The sequence below is a fragment of the Odocoileus virginianus genome, chromosome 5 (genome assembly GCF_023699985.2).
Source record: "Odocoileus virginianus isolate 20LAN1187 ecotype Illinois chromosome 5, Ovbor_1.2, whole genome shotgun sequence".
Taxonomy (NCBI): Eukaryota; Metazoa; Chordata; class Mammalia; order Artiodactyla; family Cervidae; genus Odocoileus; species Odocoileus virginianus.
This window is the reverse complement of record NC_069678.1, coordinates 11,694,552-11,712,948: the sequence shown is the minus strand read 5'-3', so window position 1 is coordinate 11,712,948 and position 18,397 is coordinate 11,694,552. Positions and strand designations below refer to the sequence as shown.

Sequence of the window (18,397 nt, the reverse complement as noted above, 5' to 3'; positions counted from 1 at the left end):
CACGGCAGGAGGGGAGGCGGGAGGCGGGAGGCCGGACTCGGACTCGGCCTCACCTGGACTCGCTTGGGTCGGGCTCGAGTGAGAACTTAGGGATTCGCGTAGGAGGGTGCGGCGCGGTGGGGCGTGCGGGGCCACCGTCCCAGGGGATGTTCGTGTCTGCAGCGGGGACCGAGGCGGGGTGGGATCGCGGACAGCATGACCCCAGGCGGCTCGGGCCAGCGTGCACCCCTGCGGGGGCCCCTCGGCCCGGGATGGTACGGCCCAGCCGCAGGGCCTCGGCGGCCGTCTCCCCTAGCGAGCCGGCACGCCGCGCTCCCGGGCTGGAGACGGCCTCCCCCAGGCTTGCACTTTGGTACGGCCCAGCCCGCCCAGCGCTCGGGGGAGGGTCTGGCCTGGGCCTCGCTCCCCCTCCTCGCCGAGCGCAGTGGTGGCTGCCACGCCGAATTCCGCTTCCTGTGGCTGCGGCCGCTGGCGGGCGGTGAGGCCGGGCGAGCGTGCAGTTGGCGCCGCGGCTCGGCACCCCCGCCTCGCCGCACCTCGGGTTTGCTGCTGCGCGGGGGTCTGCGCCGCCCCTGCCTTCCCTTCTGGGCCATGGTGCAACCCGAGGGCGCGTCCGTCCCCCGCCGCTGCTGACCCGGGTCCCCCACTCCATGGCCGCCTCGGCGCCGCCCCCACCGGACAAGCTGGAGGGAGGTGGCGGCCCCGCACCGCCCCCTGCGCCGCCCAGCACCGGGAGAAAACAGGGCAAGGCCGGTAAGAACGCGGAGGGGGCTGGGGCTGGCGAGGCTCAGAACTCTGGGACCTTGGAGGGAGGGCTGGTGGGCTGGGGAGGTGGCGGTTCTCAGGCTGAGGGCCCTGAAGATGGGAGGCTCAGTGGAAAGGATAGATGGGTGAAGCCCTCCAGGAGTTGGGGATGAGGGTCACTAACTGCCGATCCTAGAGTTTGGGGCACCTGGAATGAGGAGCCACTTGGGAGTCTGAGGCTATCAAGAGATGGGGGCGTCTCTCATTTAAAGGAAAAGGCAGCCGAGAGTGTAGCATCCCATTTATTCTTCATAGTGTACCTTTGTTAGTATCTAACAAAGTAGATACTAAGTAAGTAAACAAAAGTATATTGAAGTTAGGAGAGTCTCCTAGATCATGGTTGGGAGAAAGGATGTTGGGGAAACCTCAGGGAAACTTGTTTGTGTCTGCCTTTTACTGCCTTTCCAGGTCTGCAAATGAAGAGCCCAGAAAAGAAGCGAAGGAAGTCAAATACTCAGGTGAATGGTGGTTGGTTGTGGGGGTAGTTTCTGGTAGCCCCTTCGGGTTCTCTGTTCTGCCACCCCGATGTCTTCATCTTGCATCAGCTGCAGGGAGAAGAGAAAGTTGTCTTATTCCTTTTCTGGTCCTTTCTTTCAGCTTTATAACATTTTGGGAGTAGGGTGGGGAGTGGTGATTTGACCAGAGATTTTATCGGCGGGGATTAGAGTCGTCCTCTCCCCTTTTTGTCCTGCTCCGGTTCCCCCACGATGATAACAGCTATCAGTTGCTGAACCTTTTCTAAGTACCAGGGATTGTGCTAAAAGGCTTCAACAGTTTTGGGAGATAGGCATTGTCACAGTTTTACAGATGAGAAACCTGAGGCTTAACCATGTTCCATGCCTGCTCCAGGGCTTTGAGGTTACTCAGTGTCAGAACTAGGATTCCAGTGTAGTTCTGCCTGTTTTCAAAACAGTGACTGCACCGTGTTGGTTGTGCTCTCCATTCTGTTTTGTTGTTGCACTCTTAAGATCCATCTGAACTGGCCGGTACCAGCCTCTAAAACTGTGTACTGTGTTTCTGGTGCTCTCGGTTTAGCTCTGGGTCTCCCTCCATGATCCTCTTTCCCTCATCTTTTTCCCCAGGGCCCTGCGTACTCGCACCTGACGGAGTTTGCACCACCCCCAACTCCCATGGTGGATCACCTGGTTGCATCTAACCCTTTTGAGGATGACTTCGGAGCCCCTAAGGTGGGGGGCGCAGCCCCTCCATTCCTTGGCAGTCCCGTCCCCTTTGGGGGCTTCCGTGTCCAGGGGGGCATGGCAGGCCAGGTACCCCCAGGATATGGTACTGGGGGTGGAGGAGGTCCTCAGCCTCTTCGTCGACAGCCACCCCCTTTCCCTCCCAGCCCCATGGGCCCTGCTTTCAACATGCCCCCCCAGGGCCCTGGCTATCCACCCCCAGGTAACATGAATTTTCCCAGCCAACCCTTCAACCAGCCTCTGGGTCAGAACTTTAGCCCGCCTGGTGGGCAGATGATGCCAGGCCCAGTGGGGGGATTTGGCCCCATGATCTCACCCACCATGGGACAACCTCCCAGAGGGGAGCTGGGCCCCCCTTCTCTCCCCCAACGCTTTGCCCAGCCAGGGGCCCCTTTTGGCCCTTCTCCTCTCCAGAGACCTGGTCAGGGGCTCCCCAGCTTGCCTCCCAACACAAGTCCCTTCCCTGGTCCGGACCCTGGCTTTCCTGGCCCTGGCGGTGAGGATGGTGGAAAGCCTTTAAATCCCCCTGCACCCACTGCTTTTCCCCAGGAGCCCCACTCGGGCTCCCCGGCTGCTGCTGTTAATGGGAATCAGCCCAGTTTTCCTTCAAACAGCAGTGGGCGGGGTGGGGGCACTCCAGATGCCAACAGCCTGGCACCCCCTGGAAAGGCAGGTGGGGGCTCAGGACCCCAGCCTCCCCCAGGCCTGGTGTATCCATGTGGTGCCTGTCGGAGCGAGGTGAATGACGACCAAGATGCCATTCTGTGTGAGGCCTCCTGCCAGAAGTGGTTCCACCGTGAGTGCACGGGCATGACTGAGAGCGCCTATGGGCTGCTGACCACCGAGGCCTCTGCTGTCTGGGCCTGCGATCTCTGCCTCAAGACCAAGGAGATTCAGTCTGTCTACATCCGCGAGGGCATGGGGCAGCTGGTGGCCGCTAACGATGGGTGATGCTGGCGAGGGGCCCAGGGAAGTGCACATGTTCCTCCCTGCTCTTCCAGGGTGATTGCCTTCTTGTCTGGCTCTTGGTCCTGGTTTCCATCGGCTTCCCATCCCCATGGGGCAGAAAAAGGAACTGAGGTGGGCAGGCAGAAGAGCCTGTATCTCTCACTCTTGTGGAAACTTACGCATTGAGATCTACACAGGTTCAGGAAACCAAAGCCCTGCCAAGCAGAGCCACTTTTGGTGGCTATCTCTGGAAAGCCAGGGGTATGGCTGCAAGAGGAAAGAGGCTGGAGAAGATCCAAAGGGCAGGGGTGTCTCCTCTACAGATGATGGATGCCCCCAACACCTGTGCCTAACATGCCTCTCTAGCTCCCCAGCTCCAGCCTTAGTGTTTGGAGTCCAGTATTAAAGGTTTCTGGCCAGGAGAGTTGGGGTCTCTTCCCATCTCTGCGGTAGCCCTTTCATGGGCTCTGGGAGATAGCTTTAGGGAATAAATGGAGATTTTCCCCTTTTCCTACCTTCCCCTTGTCTCCTTCACCTGTCCAACTCGTCCCCCTTCAGAAACCAAATAGCTTGAAGAAGCAGGATAGTACGTGGCTATGGCAGTTCTTGGTGATCTGGGGCTTGGAGACAGTAGGTAAGATGCTGTCAGGACATATCTCCCTCATACCAAAGTCACTGGTCCTTTCTCAGCCTCTCTTGTGCTTTTTCCCTAATGACCATATTTTTGCCAAAAATTGGGATGTGTGGTCTGAGAGACCAGAATATTTGACATTCAGACTGTCCTGGAAGCCCAGATTCTGTGGTTGTACACCCCTCCTGCCCACCTAAGCGCTGGTCTTTAACTTCTGGCCTCAAGTTCCCTGCCTTGCTGGAAGGAAAGCTTGAAAAGGCACAGAGCCCTTATACCTCATTTTTTCTCCTGAATAAAGGATCCCTGTCAGAGCCTGTGGGTGGGGAGTCTGCAGGAGCCTCATTGCTGCGGTACTAGAATGCAGTCCCGAGCCTGGATGTTTTTGCTCCCCTCTCTTCCTGCTGTTCTATCTTCTCTGGCCTGGTGATCGGGCTGTTCTCATCCTTCTCAGCCAAAATCCGTGCCAGGGCGTTATTTTTTATGTTTTAAGCACTGCCTGCCAGAGATGGGCCTGGGGCCCCATAAGGAGCCCCTCACAGCTGCACGCTCTTCCCTGCAGCTCCTGCACACGTTCCTCAAGTTGGGGGGGGGGGGGGAGGCAGGCTAGGGGTGTGGCCCTGCCCCCACTTCTCCTGGGACCTTATACATGTGAAGAGAAGACAGGTATACTGCAGAACTCTTGTCTTTCCCGGGTGGAGCATGCAGCCTTCCAGGCTGTGTGAAAGAAGGGAGTGGCCTCTGGGCTTCTCTTTTCCAGTGTTTCTGCCATCCAGCAGCAGAGATGGCAACCCCCTCACTGCTCAACTTTGTGTTGTGTTTGTGGTTCTGTTTGCCCCTCTTTTTATCTGTTGATGTTTTTGTGGTCTCCCCCCCTCACCCACCCTGCATTTTGTAAGATGGCTCCTGGCCAGGGATTGGGGGTGGGGGTGTCTGGTCAATCCCTCCCTCTCATGCCACTGCCTTTTGGAAGAAAGTGGGGGCGGCAGAGATGTGGTGGGGAAAGTTTTGTACGGTTGGATTAATAAAATGACTTGGAAGATCCACAGCTGGACTCCTTGGTGTTGGTGTGCACAAGGTTGGAATGAGTCAGTCACTGTTCGTGAGGATGGTTGGGGGGTGAGGACAGGGAACCCCCAGGGTCTCTGGAAGTGGCCATGGCAGGAAGAGTCAAGCCCCTGACCTGACCTAATACAAGCGGTGGAGCCTGGGGAGGCGTCTTTGTCCCACCTCTCCCTGTTTCCCTGCTGTGAGAAACAAGTTTCCTTTCTGAGCACATTCCTGGGCCAGGCCTAAAGCCAAGCAGGATCTTCGGTTCCAAGGCTTCAGGGTGACAGTTGCCATTAGTGCTTCTCGGTGTAATGCCCCACTCCCACTCCTGAGTTAGGGGGTCATGTGTAGCTCCAGGGGTGGGGGAAGGGGCTGCCCTGGTCTAGTGGATTGCATCTTAGGATGCTTTAAAGCCCCCCACCTACCGCCCCTTTTAAGGACAGAATAGTGGCATCCTGAAACCATCAGCGCCAGGATGAGGATAGGGACAACCCGCACTTTGCCACTCTCCTCCCCCATCATGCAGCTGTCTCTTGTCTATCCTGGGACCAACCTGGCTGCTTGTCCTGGACATGCCACCCCCTTGCCTTTCAGTTCTGGGTCTTCCCTTCAGGAATTGTTTAGCCACTGGAAAAGGAGGGGAGGTGACCCCCAGTTGAGTTTGCTGGAACCTCAGTGTCCCTCCGGGAGGTAAGCCCAGGTTTAGGGGTTCTGCAGGCGCCCCGCACCCCCGCGGCTCTCAAGTCTAGCCGTTATTGGCCAAAAGTTTCCGCCCCCTCAGGGAAGTTGACTTTCCATTGGTCAGCCCTCAGTCACGTGACCTTCCTTTCTTGTGGCTCCCAGAGCCGGAGAGGCAGCTCAAGTTCAGCTGAAGACTGAAGCAAGAGCTGGGTCAGGTAATGCCCTAGCGGGGCAGGGGCGACAGAGGCCCCCGGGAGAGCAAGGGAAGAGGAGGAAGGGTAGAACGTTGACGGGTTGAGCTCCACCCAGGATCGATAGAGCTGTTTGTCACTTCTGGGCCGGGAGGGAGGGGGATCATGGGCCGTTTCCAAAACAGGAACTTGCTCTGGGTCTCCCAGACAAGTTTTTGTAGCCCCGGGTGCTTTATTTTAGAGGTTTGGGGGAACAGCTCTTAGAGGGGTTGAAATTAGCTGGACGAAACTTTCCCAGTGGCAGAGCTCCCCCTTTAGCTGTCTTTTGGAAATAGCACAAGTCCCTGACAGTCCTTACAGGATGTTTTTGTTGAATCTTGCCTGAAGAAAGGAGAGGGAGTAGTGAGGAGGGGGTGGAGGTGGGTGTTCTTCCAAGAGGTTGATGAGAAGAAAGAGATCTGAAAGCAGCAGGGAAGGGTGGGAATTAGACAGCAGAAAGAACTTCCTAATAAGGCAGTGAGATGCTGGCCTGGGGGGAACAGGGAGAACTTATGGGATCTTCAGTGAATCCAACCAAGAGAGAGGTACCAACCAGGGTTTGGAACCCTGAGTGCAGAGGTTCTGGACTGTATTCTGTTTGGGGCTCAGAAGTGTTTGTCTTGTTGACCCAAATACCGTTTCTGGTTTCTATGGAGACAGTCGGTCTGACATCACCCTGGTTGCCATAGTGCCTGCTTCTGGAGGACCTGAGCAGGCTATACACAGCCAGGGGTAAACAGGGACTTTAGCCCAAGCTGCTGCCACTTCCTTCCTGCTGCCACCTGTTAAGAGTCACATGCAGCAACTGGGGATGGGGAGATGATGACAGAGTAGCGAGGGTGGGGCCTGAGACCAGAAGGCAGCAATGTAATGGTTCTGTGGATGCCGTAGAGGCTGGCCAGGGGTGTCCTGCTGGACTGTGGTGTGGGGAAGTCATTGCAGCCTTTCTTCTATCTCCTTGTGGGATGAGTGCCTGTCTCTGGGAGGCACTGTGTAGGACTCCCACGGTGTCCTGCTGAAAGGGGGAAGTGTAGTGGTTTCCCAAAGTAGAACTGCCTCGCTTCTTCCCCAGCCTTACTTCCTCTCCCCAGGATTTCCTTTCAGGATCCTTTTCCACTTACCATCCTTCTAGCCCCTCAGCAAGCAGTCATGTAGCCTCTAAAGGATCACACTCCAAGACCAGGGGCTCAGCTCATCTCCCCCTCAGCTTTATGCCAGGTCCCGGTTGCCAGCCTGGGGCGATAATGTTGGTCACGGAGGGAGGGGTAGGTCCTTCTCTTCTAATCCTGCTTTGTGTCAGGCTTTTGAAGCTGGAGTGATTTCCCACCCCTACTCCACCATGTCAGAGCAGATTAGCAGGAAATAGGACCACAACCCTGGTTGTTGTCCGTGCGTTGCAAATGGTAAAGTGCTTTCTGTATACATGGTAGTTGCCACAAATCCCTTTTCCTAGTCACCTTCAAGTTTCCTCAGATGAAACGCTGGAGTTTGCTAAGAAGGGAAACAAGAATGGAGAGTGACAAGGACATTTACCAGAGGCACATTCAGATGGATGTAAGCTGTGCCATTGCGCTCAACCCTGGCTGCTTGTGAGACTCATTTGGGAGATTGTTCGGAGCCTGAGCCTGATCCTTGAACTCAGTTATATCAGAACCTTAGGTGATTGATTCCATTGTGTAGCCAGTGAACAGGACCCCAAACTAAACCATACAGAGGACTTAATGGTGGGTGATGGGTTGGTGGGAGACTTGTGGCTGACGAAGACCATCGACTTTTCTCTTCCAGGCCTTGGGGGAGGAGGTGGGATTGTGATGGAGCCTGGGGAGGTGAAGGGAGGGCCAGATTGTTCCTCACTCTTCTCACTTGCTATTCATCGCTGGCAAGCCAAGTCAGCCAGTTTTCAGGCCTTCGTTTTCCCTGACTATAACATGAGAGAGTTGGCCTGGATTTTTCCCAGAGCTTTTCCAGCTCTGTGCTTCTCTGACCTTTCAAGGTCAGTTCTATTTCCCAGATTCCCAAGGGCTCTTTTAGTCCCTGGGAAAGGCAAACTTCACTGCAGCTGTTGGTAGGTTCTGATTTGCAAGGCAAATACTGCCCAGAAGAATTCGGATCTTGGGGGCAGAAGGACTGGAACCGGGCTGATTCTGGAAGTGACTGGCCAGCCCTCACACTTGGAACCCAGCTGAGGCTGCTGTCTGTATCCCACCTCCCCCAAAGGGAGCTGGAGTCCCTAAGAGAGCCTTTCTCTGCAGGTGGCAGCCTCAGCAGCTGCGGGAACCTCAGCAGTGATGGCCTCTTGCCCAGACTCGGACAATAGCTGGGTGCTTGCCGGCTCAGAGGTAGGAAGAGCAGGCCTGGGAACCATATGGAATGGGGGTTCTGGCTGGGCCGGGCTACTTTCTGGGTCTGTCCCCCTTCCTTGCTCCTGGTGATCACACTTGTCACCTCCTGTCGGCTGTGAGAGGAACTCCAGGGGCAGGGAGAATACGATCAGGCCCCAGGAGTCAGGAGTTGGAACTTGGGCCGTGACTTGAAAGAAGGGAATTGTTGGGGTAAGCTATGAGAAGCAGAGGAGAAATTCTGGGGGGGTGACCAGCATTAGCAAAGGTCCTGAGGCAGAAGTAGAGGAGCTGTGCTGGGGAGACTGAGGAGGTCCGTTGGAGGAGGTGGAGACATGGGCCAGATGGTGTTGAAGTGAGGCTGGGTCAGAGCCTGCGAGCCTCCGGACGAGGCCTATAGGGCCTGGCTCAGGCATTCGGGCCTCCCCTTGATGGAGAATAGCGGGCGGGCTCTGAGCCGGAGGGGGTCAGGACCATCTGCGGTGGGCAGAGGATGCAGCCACTATGGGGGCTGTGTGGGAACAGGGGAGAGCGTTTTGAAGGTCCTACAGTCCAGGTTGTAGTTGGTGGGATGAGAGCCTAGTGGGCTTCTGTGCCCCAAAGCCACTGAGAAGGGGGCTGGCAGGATGGGGGATGGAGTGGCTGGAGAGTTTGTCAAGGAGAGTTTGTCAAGGACTTGGTATGTTCGTCCCACAGGGAGGGAGGTAGCTGAGGAGTTTGAGTTAGAGACTAGGGTTTGGGTGGCCTTGAAAACTGATGGGGAGGGAGGGAGCTGCCCTCAGTGAGATGCTGGAGCAGGACCCACGGGCTGGGGCTGGCTGGCGGAGCGGACGACACCGTGCTCCCAGCCAGAGCCCTGGCTGCCTTTGCAGACAGCTGGGGGAACTCGGACCAGCTGTTTCGCCTCGGTGTCCTACCTTTAATGAGGCGGAGTCGTGTTTCTTGCCTTGTAGGAGGGACTGTGAGAAAAAGGTGACTTGAAAATTGTAGACTTCCCTGGCGGTCCAGTGGTTAAGACTTTGCCTTCCAACGCAGGGGCGGGTACAGGTTAGATCCCTGTTCCAGAAGCTGAGATTTCCACATGCCTTGGGGCCAAAAAACCCAAACATAAAACAGAAACCGTATTGTAACAAATTCAGTAAAGACTTTTAAAATGGTACACATTAAAAAATCTTTTTTTAAAAAAGAATCCTGTAAAGAAACATATTAAGGTCAAGAATTATTCTTGGAAGTTTAGCGAGAGCCATGGATGGGATGAGCAGGCCGTGGGCCTGCTGAGGGGGCGTTTGCAGAAAAAGGAGAGGCTGAGGCTGTAGACGGATGGGCTGAGAGCACCCTGGGAGACAGGCTGGCTGTGGCTGGGGTGAGGTGGGCTTCCGTTAGCTCCTGGGAGAGGGGTGTGCAGGGAGCGGGAAAGGCCAGAAAAGTTTGGAAGATCGAGCAGGTGGCCCCTTATGAGGAGAAATGGGGAAGCCCGTGGGGGATGGGACTGTGATCCTTAGGCTCCAGGGGACTTTGTTCTCTTGCCAGTTACTGAGTTGGTCACTTGTGGGGAGGGAGACCCAGGCTGTAGCTGGCTTCTCTGGGGAGGAGGTGGTGGGGTGCCAGGTTTGTTCAGTGGTCCAGTGCCTTGGGCCAGTGGTACTTTTTTTTTTAAATTAGCTTAATGTCTGATTGAATAACTTAATTCTTTTTTTTGTTTGTTTTTCAATTCCATGTCCTCCCATTCACCATACAGACCAGGCAGAGTGCCTGCCCAGGCTGTATGTGGGGTGGGTTTACTCTGACTCCTGTTTCTATACTGTCAGTGTAAGAACACAGCCTGTACCAAGTACCAGGAGGCTGAAGTTAATTAATTTTTAACCTAATCCTGTAAATATAGGATTCCTTTAAAAATAACATTTACTTGTTTTTTTTGGCTGTGCTGGGTCTTAGTTGTGGCATGCGGAATCTAGTTTCCTGACCAGGGAACAAACCCTGGCCCCCTGCATTGGGAATGCTGAGGACCACCAGGAAAGTCCTCAGGGGTGCGTCTTCATTTCACAGAAATTTGGCCTCTGAAAGTTCCTCAGAGCAGCAAGTGAAGTTAGGGAATGGCCGAACATTGTGTCGAGCGGAGATGTCACAGTGCCAGCTGACCCCTGCCCCCTCCCCACTTTGGAGCAACCACTGCTGAATGTATTATGTATTTGTAAGATGTGGGCTGGGATCCCTGAACACTATGGCTGGTCTCAGGCACCCCAGGAGAGCACCCCGTGCTCTTGGCTTCGTCCTGCTGTCCTTCCTCTAGAGCATCCCTTCTACTTGCACCCCTGCCCCCAGAGCCTGCCTGTGGAGACCTTGGGCCCTGAATCTGAGATGGACCCAGAATCTGAGAGAGCTCCCCGGGCCCCTCAGAGCCCCTCCAAGGCAGCTGCTGAGGAATCAGCTGAGACTTTGGATGGAGGAGGTAACAGGGCCCTGCTGAGGGGGGCGGTGTCCCCCATGTTCTGGGGTTTCCCAGTTTCCTCAGGGAGAGGGAGGCCAGTTGGTCTTATTCCCAGCATTGATCTCAGTTTAAAACCTTCCTTTATCCCATCCTGGCTTTCTCCTGTCCCTTCCTGCCTGGTCGCAGCCTGTGGGAGCCAGGGAGCTGTGTTGTATGTTCAACTGGGAGGGGGGGGCCGTGGTGTTTTTCCTGAGTCTTTTCTCCCACCACAGAGACTGTGTCCCAGGGTGAGAGCTCCCAATCTGGGTCCATCCTGTCAGAGGAGGCTGAGGCCAAGGTGAGCACCTTCCCTGGGGGAAGGGTGGGAAGTGGGGAGGGCCGGGGACGTGGGAAGCGCTCACAGCTGTGTCTGCAGCAGGGTGTCCTGGAAGGTGATGACCCTGGAATGGAGACCTCTGGCCCAGGAGACACAGAGGCCCGGGGAGACCTGGAGGAGACCCCTGAGGTGGTAGGCCTGGAACCGGACTCGCAGGACCTGGAGGATCAGAGTCCCCCCCGCAGCCTGCCTTCATCCCCCAACACAGGTGAGAGTCCTCCTGGTTTCCCCTGTCACTATCCTTCTAGAAGGTGTTGGACTGGGAATAGGTAGACATCACTGCCGAGCACAGCTCTGGTCCAGGTCCTAGGACTCGGCAGCTTGGAGCCTTCCTTAAGCTGTGTCTGTGAATCCTCACCACCGTCACCCCTGGGGACACTCGGGTGTAGGTTAAGTCACACAGCTGATAAGTGGCAGGGCCTGGGTCTGATCAGCTCTTTCCTCTCTACTGTGGGGCCTCCTCTTTACTCGCCTCTAGATTTGGCTCTCATCCCCTGAGTCCCTCGCATGAGTCAGCTCTGGGAAGGCAGGCTGGCTTCACGGCCTGTATAAGAAGTGGACTAGGCCGAGCCAAGGGGCAAGTCAGACTTGTGAGGGTGCAAAGGTGGTGTGATTAAGGGGCCCCCTCAGGAACGGGGGAGGGTGGTTTAGTCAGGGGACAGGTCGAGGGGAAGGAGGAGGCAGGGACAGTTGGGGAACAGGTTCACACCGGAGGTGACATTTGAGTGGAAGCTTGAGCAAAGAGTGGACTCTTGGTAGGTAGGGTAGGAGGAAGACAACGTGCAGGCCAAGGCTGTAGCATCAACAAAGGGCTGGGTTCCCCTGTCCTGTACTGAGGAGGCTGCGTCCAAGGCTGGTGGCAGAAGTGTGAGAATGCATCTCTGTTGAGGGGTGACAGGGTGGAGGGGGAGGCAGGGTCTGGGGCCATTTAGGGGGCAACTGCAGTCAGACGAAGCTGAGGAAGACCTGAACTAAGGCGGAAAGGGGCATGTGCCGCTGAGATGGTGTGTTGTCAGACTGTGCATGGGAGGTAAAGAGGGAGGGCTGAGGTTGGCTACTGGAGCAGTGGTGTCTTGCCCTGCATTGGGGGTGCGCCAGGAGAGAACCAGCTTGGGGAGCAGTGTGTTGAGTGGTCGGTCCCCAGGGACAGCCAGGTGGACGTGACCAGGAGGTGGTCAGACATCTGGGCCTGGAGCTTCTAGGGAGGCCAGTCGGGAGCTACGGATGAGGGACTCAATCCTCTCTGGGGGGAAGCCGGTGGGGTGGATGAGAGTGGGTGATTGTGTGTGTGGTGAGAAGAGCAGAAAAGCAGAAATGGTGCCAGGGAGACCTCTGCCTCTAGGACCGGGAGCAGCCAGGCGTTGAAAGGAGACACTGAGAGGGCGTGGCCAGGTTTCCGACAGAACCAGGGCAGGAGGCACAGGTGGGGGGGGGCGCTTTTAGGATGAAGGTTGCTCTTGTATCTTGTTTGTAGTAGAAAGGACTGGTCTTCAGTCTGGGCAGGGGTAGTCACTGATGCCCAAGCACGTGTGGGCAGGGTCTCCATGTGCTCCCTCTGTGATCACGGCTGGGGGTCTCCTTTGTTTGCCTCTGGTTCTGGTCTGTCTGTCTGTCCATCTCTCCAGTTGCTTTACTGCCCTGTCCCCCTCCCTACCCCCAGCTCAGATCAGGGAGGAGGCCCACCGCTCCAGCACCGAGGAGGACGACACCGATGTGGATGTGGAGGGTCTGCGGAGACGGCGGGGCCGGGAGCCCGGCACTCCTCAGCCCGCGGCCACCCTGGGTGTGGAGAGCCAGGGCCAGGGCGAAGGTGCAGGCGGGGAGCTGGGCATCTCCCTCAACATGTGTCTCCTCGGGTCCCTGGTTCTGCTGGGCCTGGGGATCCTCCTCTTTGGTGAGTGGTCCCTCCCCCGCTGGCACCTTGAGCCTCTGCTCTGTCCCCTCTTGCAGCACTCTGACCCCATTCTGCCCCTGCCTCTGTCTCCATTTCAGGTGGCCTCTCAGAGTCTGAAAGTGGTGAGTGAGGATGGGCCCTGACTGGTTTGTGTCTCTCCCCTTCCAGCCCTGCGGGAGGCTTATGGGGGCAGTTCCCTGGGTCAGGAGTAGGGATGCTGGGGGCTGTACAGTTTTTGCTCGGATATAGGCCTTATGTCAGCTATTCAGGGTGACCCTTGACCTTTTACCTTGCTGGACCCCTCAGCCCTAGGGCAGGGTCCAGTGCAGGACAGCGACTGTGTGTGTGTTGGGGGGGCAGGGAGGGGGAGGAGGAGAGGGCGCTGTGTGCCTGGAGGCCAGTTTCAGGATTCCACTTTCCCACAGGGCCCCTGGAGGGAGTAGACCTGCAGGTCTTGCCAGATCCGGAGTCTGATGCTGAGATGCTGGAGGCTGTGGGGGATGGGCAGGCATGTGTGACTGTCTCCCTCTGTGCCAGGGGCCTGGTGGGGGCTGTCTGGGTTGTGGGGCTGGGCTGGGGTGACTGGCTCCTTTGCCCTTGTGTGTGTGTGTGTGTGTGTATGTATGTTAGTTGCTCAGTCGTGTCTGACTCTTTGAGACCCCATGGACTGTAGCCCGCTAGGCTCCTCTGTCCATGAAATTCTCCAGGCAAAAATGCTGGAGTGAGTAGCCATTCCCTTCTCTTGGGATCTTCCCAACCCAGGGATCGAACCTGGGTCTCCCACACTGCAGGCAGATTCTTTACTGACTGAGCCACCTTTGCCCTCAGGATGGACTACAGCAGCTACAGACCTCAGAGCTCCTGGACAGTGTGCCCAGCCTGCAGAACATGGCCCTTCTGCTGGATAAGCTGGCCAAGGAGAACCAGGACATCCGACTACTGCAGGCCCAGCTGCAGGTGGGCACAAGCAGGATGGGGTGGGCTACACACCCTCCCTAGGCCATGTGTCTGTCTGTCCAGTTTCCTCCCCCCAGAGAAGTTTCCTGTGTTCACCCACATACCCTGACCCCCTCCCTTTCCCACTAGAGTCCAGTCATCTTCCTTGTTTTGTTCCTGTCCTGCATGCTAAGGGTTAGGCCAGGACTGGCATATCTGCATCACGTGGCATGCCACCTCTGCTTGATTGGCATGGCCTACCTGGAGCCTTGTGTGGAGAGGGATTTGAAGAACATGCAAAGACTCAGTGGGAAAGAAGTGCTGTGATCAGTTAATAATATCTGTTCTGGGTATGGGAGATGGAAATAGGGCAATGAGAGCCATATCTTGGCTCTCTTTAGGTGAATTAAAGAAGTGTGGGCTTATAAACAGATAGAGCTAAGGCCTGTGGTGGAATTTGGGGATCCCAGGGTCTGGTGAAAGGTGCAGATGGGCTGGGAGATGAAAACCAAATCCTCTGAGTCTCTCAGGCCATAAAGGCTATGATGGAATAGAATTAGGGTAGCAGGCACTGGACTTATCCTTGATGACTCCCTGGGCCCTCTATCCCTACTCCCACTTCAGGCCCAGAAGGAAGAGCTTCAGAGCCTGATGCATCAGCCCAAAGGGCTAGAAGAGGAGAATGCCCGGCTCCGAGGGGCCCTCCAGCAGGGCGAGGCCTCCCAGCGGGCCCTGGAGTCAGAGCTGCAGCAGCTGCGGGCCCAGCTTCAGGGACTGGAGGCTGACTGCGTCCAGGGTGCAGATGGGCTGTGTCTCCATTGGGGCAGAGGCCCGCAGGCTGGCAAGGTCACCAAGGAGCAAGGCGCTACAGGGCCGGAGCCAAGCCCTGGATTCCTGGAGCAAAAGAAACAGCTAGAGGCTGAGGCCCAGGCATTAAGGCAAGAGTTGGAGCGGCAGCGGCGGCTGCTGGGGTCTGTGCAGCAGGACCTGGAACAGAGCTTGAGGGATGCGGGCCGAGGGGATCCAGCCCAGGCTGGCCTGGCTGAGTTGGGTCACAGGCTGGCCCAGAAGCTGCGGGGCCTGGAGGACTGGGGCCAGCGCCCTGGGGTCCCTGCCAATGTCTCAGAGGCCTGGCATCAGAAGCCTCACTTCCAGAATTCCAGGGAGCGGAGTGGGAAGGAAAAGTGGTGGGATAGGCAAGGGGACTGGAAGACCGAGCACCGGAAACATAAGAAGGAGGTATCTGGCCGGGAGAAGAGCTGGCGGGGTGAGGAGGACAGGGAGCGGGTGGGGAGGTGGAAGGAGGGCAAGCCAAGGGTGGAGGAGTGGGCCAGCAAGAAGGATGGCAAGCGACAGCGTTCCAAGGAGCCCCCCAGGAAAAGTGGGAGCTCCCACCCCTCCGGAGAAAGGCAGAAACACCCTCGGTGGAAGGAAGGAGCTAAAGACAGGCATGACCCCCTGCCACTCTGGGCAGAGCTGTCCGAGCACAAGTACCAGGCACCCCAGGGCTGTTCAGGTGTCCATGAGTGTGCCCGGCAGGAGGGCCTGGCCTTCTTTGGCGTAGAGCTAGCCCCCGTGCAGCAACGGGAGCTGGCCTCTCTGCTGAGGACGTACCTGGCGCGACTGCCTTGGGCCGGGCCACTGACCAAGGAGCTGCCCCTCTCTCCCACTTACTTCGGTGAGGATGGTATCTTCCGCCACGACCGCCTCCGCTTCCGTGACTTTGTAGACGCCTTGGAGGACAGCCTGGAGGAGGTGGCGGTGAGACAAACAGGTGACGATGACGAGGTGGATGACTTTGAGGATTTCATCTTCAGCCACTTCTTTGGAGACAAAGCACTGAAGAAGAGGTGGGCAGCTGTGGGGGAGTTGGGTCAGGGGGACTGAGCAGGGGGCAGGAGGTGATGGTGGGGTGGGGTGTCTGTGTGTGTGTGAAGGATTCAGGGCCCTGAGTTGGGGGTGTTCAGTTTGAGGCTTTATCTCCTGAGGGCAGAAAGCTGAGCCTGTGCTCAGCCCAGAGTGGTCCTGGGGAGTCTCCTTTGGGGCTAGAGTTTTTTTCCTCCCAAGTTGCCCTGTGCTGTCCATACTTGTGTGGTCTGGAGGGTAAGAGAGATTGCCTCCCGTCTCCCCAGCTGGGGCCTTGTCCTGGGACACCAGGTCTGGCCACACTCCCCTCCCCCCAGTCTGATGGATGGTGGCTCCCCGTGTCACCTGCCTAGGGTCCCCTCTCAGGGGGCCCGGCTTCTCATCACATGACGTTGTTCTCTAAAGGCCTCTTCCTGCCTCCACTCCCTGCCCCCCTACAGGTCTGGGAAGGACAAACATTTGCAGAACTCCAGAGTTGTGGGGCCCAAGGAGGAGCACAGCCCCCACCGCAGGGGCTGAGGCCCCGCGTTATCTGCCCCCTGGGAACCGTTAAACTGCCACCTCCCTCGGCTCGCTTGGTGTCATTGGATGGCCTTCACAGAGGAGAGTGGAGATCACCGAGCCCTGCACTGATAGCACTTCTGCTACAAAAAGGCCTTAGCTGGAGCTGCTTTGCTGTCTATGCAAATCAATGCAAATTCTTAGGGCCATGACCCTTGCAGCCAGATTGTGAAGGGGGGATGAGAGACAAGCCTGTTTTTTAGGAGGGTAGGGTGGGGGTAAGAGGTATGGGGCAGTTCAGATTCTAAAGCCAGAGAGCTGGTGCGTGTGCGTGTGCGTGTGTGTGTGTTTGTGTGTGTCTGTAGGGGGGCCCCTTGGCTGCACACACTGACCCGTGTACCCTGGGATTCTATTCGCCCGGCTGGCTGGAGGCCCAGCATGAAGGCTTTCCCTGGGGTTTTGTTAGACTTGGAAGGAGCTATCCCTAGGGAATCGAAGTCCCCTTTTTAGCCCTGCTCCTCACGTGGCCTCACCTCTGCTTGTGAACTGTAGACTCAGATTCCAATAAAATTCTGTAGGAGCTGTGACATTGGGTGGAGGCTCTGTCGCTTAGGGCTGTTTATAAGCACAGGGGAAGCCCACACCCATCACCTCATAGGCACTGGTACTCACCTTCTCCCTCCCCGTCACCTCATCCTCCCCGCAAACCTCAGGCCCTCTGGGCTGGAACTCCCCATTTTGCTCACAGCTGTCTTGGCTGCATCCCTGGGAGATGTAGAAATATGCAAGTGGGTTTTGGGCTCAAATCCAGGTTGAGTGATTTTGGGCAAATCAATCCTTGGGAACCTTGGGTTTCTAATCCCCAAAAAGGGAGATTGAAGGGCTGGGGACTCTTCGAGAAGGATTGTAAATAAATCAATGTAAACAAAATATGTGTCCAATATTTGGCGCTCAGAAGTGATTTCACTCCCTTTAGAGTGGAGAAGGGGCTCCCCACCCCCACCTCACAGCACAGGCTTCTGCGTTGGGTTGGGGGGGGGTGTGTGTGAGGGGACCACTAGGTGGCGCCCTGGCTCCACATTTGCTCCAGACCTCGCCTACCTCACTACTAAGCACCCCGAATCTTGGACCCCAATCCCACTGACTTGGGCCACTCTCTGGCTACTTCTCCCAGGAAGACCCAGATTCCCCCAGGCTTCTCTTTAGAAAGTCCTTCCTGACTGGGCTTCTTGCTTGGCCTGGAAATCCCCTTGCGGGGACAGAATGAATGTGTGACTTCAGGCCAGGTCCAGGGAGTGTGTTAGAGCTGAGGTGTGTTAGTCCCTCAGTCACGTCTGACTCTGTGACCCCATAGACTGTAACCCTCCAGGCTCCTCTTGTCCATGGGATTTCCCAGGCAAGAATACTAGAGTGGGTTGCCATTTCCTTTGCCAGGGGATCTTCCTGACCCAGGGATCGAACCCAGGTCTCTCACATTGCGGGCAGACTCTTAACTGTCTGAGCCACCACGGAAGCCCAGGGTTCTGTCCAAAAGGGGACTGTAATTGATAGCAAGTGCTTCTGTAACACTACAGCTGATGGGTTGCTCACTGTTAAAGGACTTTAAGGGTGCTAGCTTATTTAATTCATGTGTGGATGTGAGAGTTGGACTATACAGAAAGCTGAGCACCGAAGAATTGATGCTTTTGGACTGTGGTGTTGGAGAAGACTCTTGAGAGTCCCGTGGACTGCAAGGAGATCCACCAGTCAATCCTAAAGGAAATCAGTCGTCCTGAATACTCATTGGAAGGACTGATGCTGAAGCTGAAACTCCAATACTTTGGCCACCTGATGTGAAGAACCGACTCATTGGAAAAGACCCTGGTGCTGGGGAAGATTGAAGGCGGGAGAAGGGGACGACAGAGGATGAGATGGTTGGATGGCATCATCAACGCGATGGACATGAGTTTGGGTTCCTGGAGTTAGTGATGGACGGGGAAGCCTGGAGTGCTGCGGTCCACGGGTTGCAAAGAGTTATACATGACTGACTGACTGAACTGAACTGAATTCTAATTGGATGGGGTGAGGCAGGGTGGGGATGGAACAAGGTCCACTCATTCAGCAAACATTTACACTCTGTTGTGTACCAGAGGCAGTGTGGTACTGAGAATACAGAGGCGTGTTAAGGAGTTTATAGTCCAGTGGAGCCCACCTTCTGCAGCATGAGGGATTGCAGTTAGACCTAAGGAAGAACTTCCTCCTAGGCAGAGGGTCAATGAAAAGGGGCTTTAGGAAAGAAGTCTTCTAGAGTGGGGGTCGGGACGAGCAAGTACAGTCTAGCCTGGGGTCTGGATTTGGCATCCTGGCTCTGTGGACCATCATACACCTGAGGAAGCCTCTTTTACTTGGTTCACATTGCTTGCCTTCTGCAGGTGTCAGAACTTATACTTCTTGGAGAGGGAGGCAGGCTAGGTAGGAGGTATGATTCCGTGTCCCAGGAGGGGGAATGTGTTTAGGGAGGGGACACAAACTGGCCCC

General features: G+C 56.4%; 2 protein-coding genes and 1 non-coding gene across 5 annotated transcripts; 2 read left to right on the top strand and 1 right to left on the bottom strand.

The window, feature by feature from the left end:
* The first annotated feature begins 386 nt into the window (after positions 1-386).
* On the top strand, positions 387-4,627 carry PYGO2 (pygopus family PHD finger 2). The gene is made up of 3 exons (XM_020912358.2): positions 387-753; positions 1,213-1,262; positions 1,887-4,627. The coding sequence occupies exons 1-3, from the start codon at positions 651-653 to the stop codon at positions 2,952-2,954; spliced, it is 1,221 nt and encodes a 406-aa protein (XP_020768017.1). The 5' UTR covers positions 387-650; the 3' UTR covers positions 2,955-4,627.
* Positions 4,628-5,418: 791 nt separating this feature from the next.
* Positions 5,419-16,810, top strand: PBXIP1 (PBX homeobox interacting protein 1). 3 transcript variants are annotated; one of them, XM_020912357.2, is made up of 11 exons: positions 5,419-5,525; positions 7,793-7,879; positions 10,202-10,328; positions 10,580-10,644; positions 10,726-10,891; positions 12,344-12,577; positions 12,676-12,699; positions 13,003-13,085; positions 13,406-13,534; positions 14,138-15,363; positions 15,820-16,810. In XM_020912357.2, exons 2-11 carry the CDS (start codon positions 7,829-7,831, stop codon positions 15,896-15,898), a joined length of 2,184 nt encoding a protein of 727 aa, XP_020768016.2. In that variant the 5' UTR covers positions 5,419-5,525; positions 7,793-7,828; the 3' UTR covers positions 15,899-16,810. The 3 variants fall into 3 exon arrangements, with proteins under 3 accessions (XP_020768016.2, XP_020768013.2, XP_070323536.1); XM_020912354.2 differs by having other exon boundaries at positions 10,723-10,891; XM_070467435.1 differs by lacking the exon at positions 7,793-7,879 and having other exon boundaries at positions 5,482-5,525; positions 10,723-10,891.
* Positions 9,593-9,723, bottom strand: LOC139035367 (small nucleolar RNA SNORA51). The gene has a single exon (XR_011488031.1). It is a non-coding gene; the product is annotated as a small nucleolar RNA SNORA51 (small nucleolar RNA).
* Positions 16,811-18,397: the final 1,587 nt, after the last annotated feature.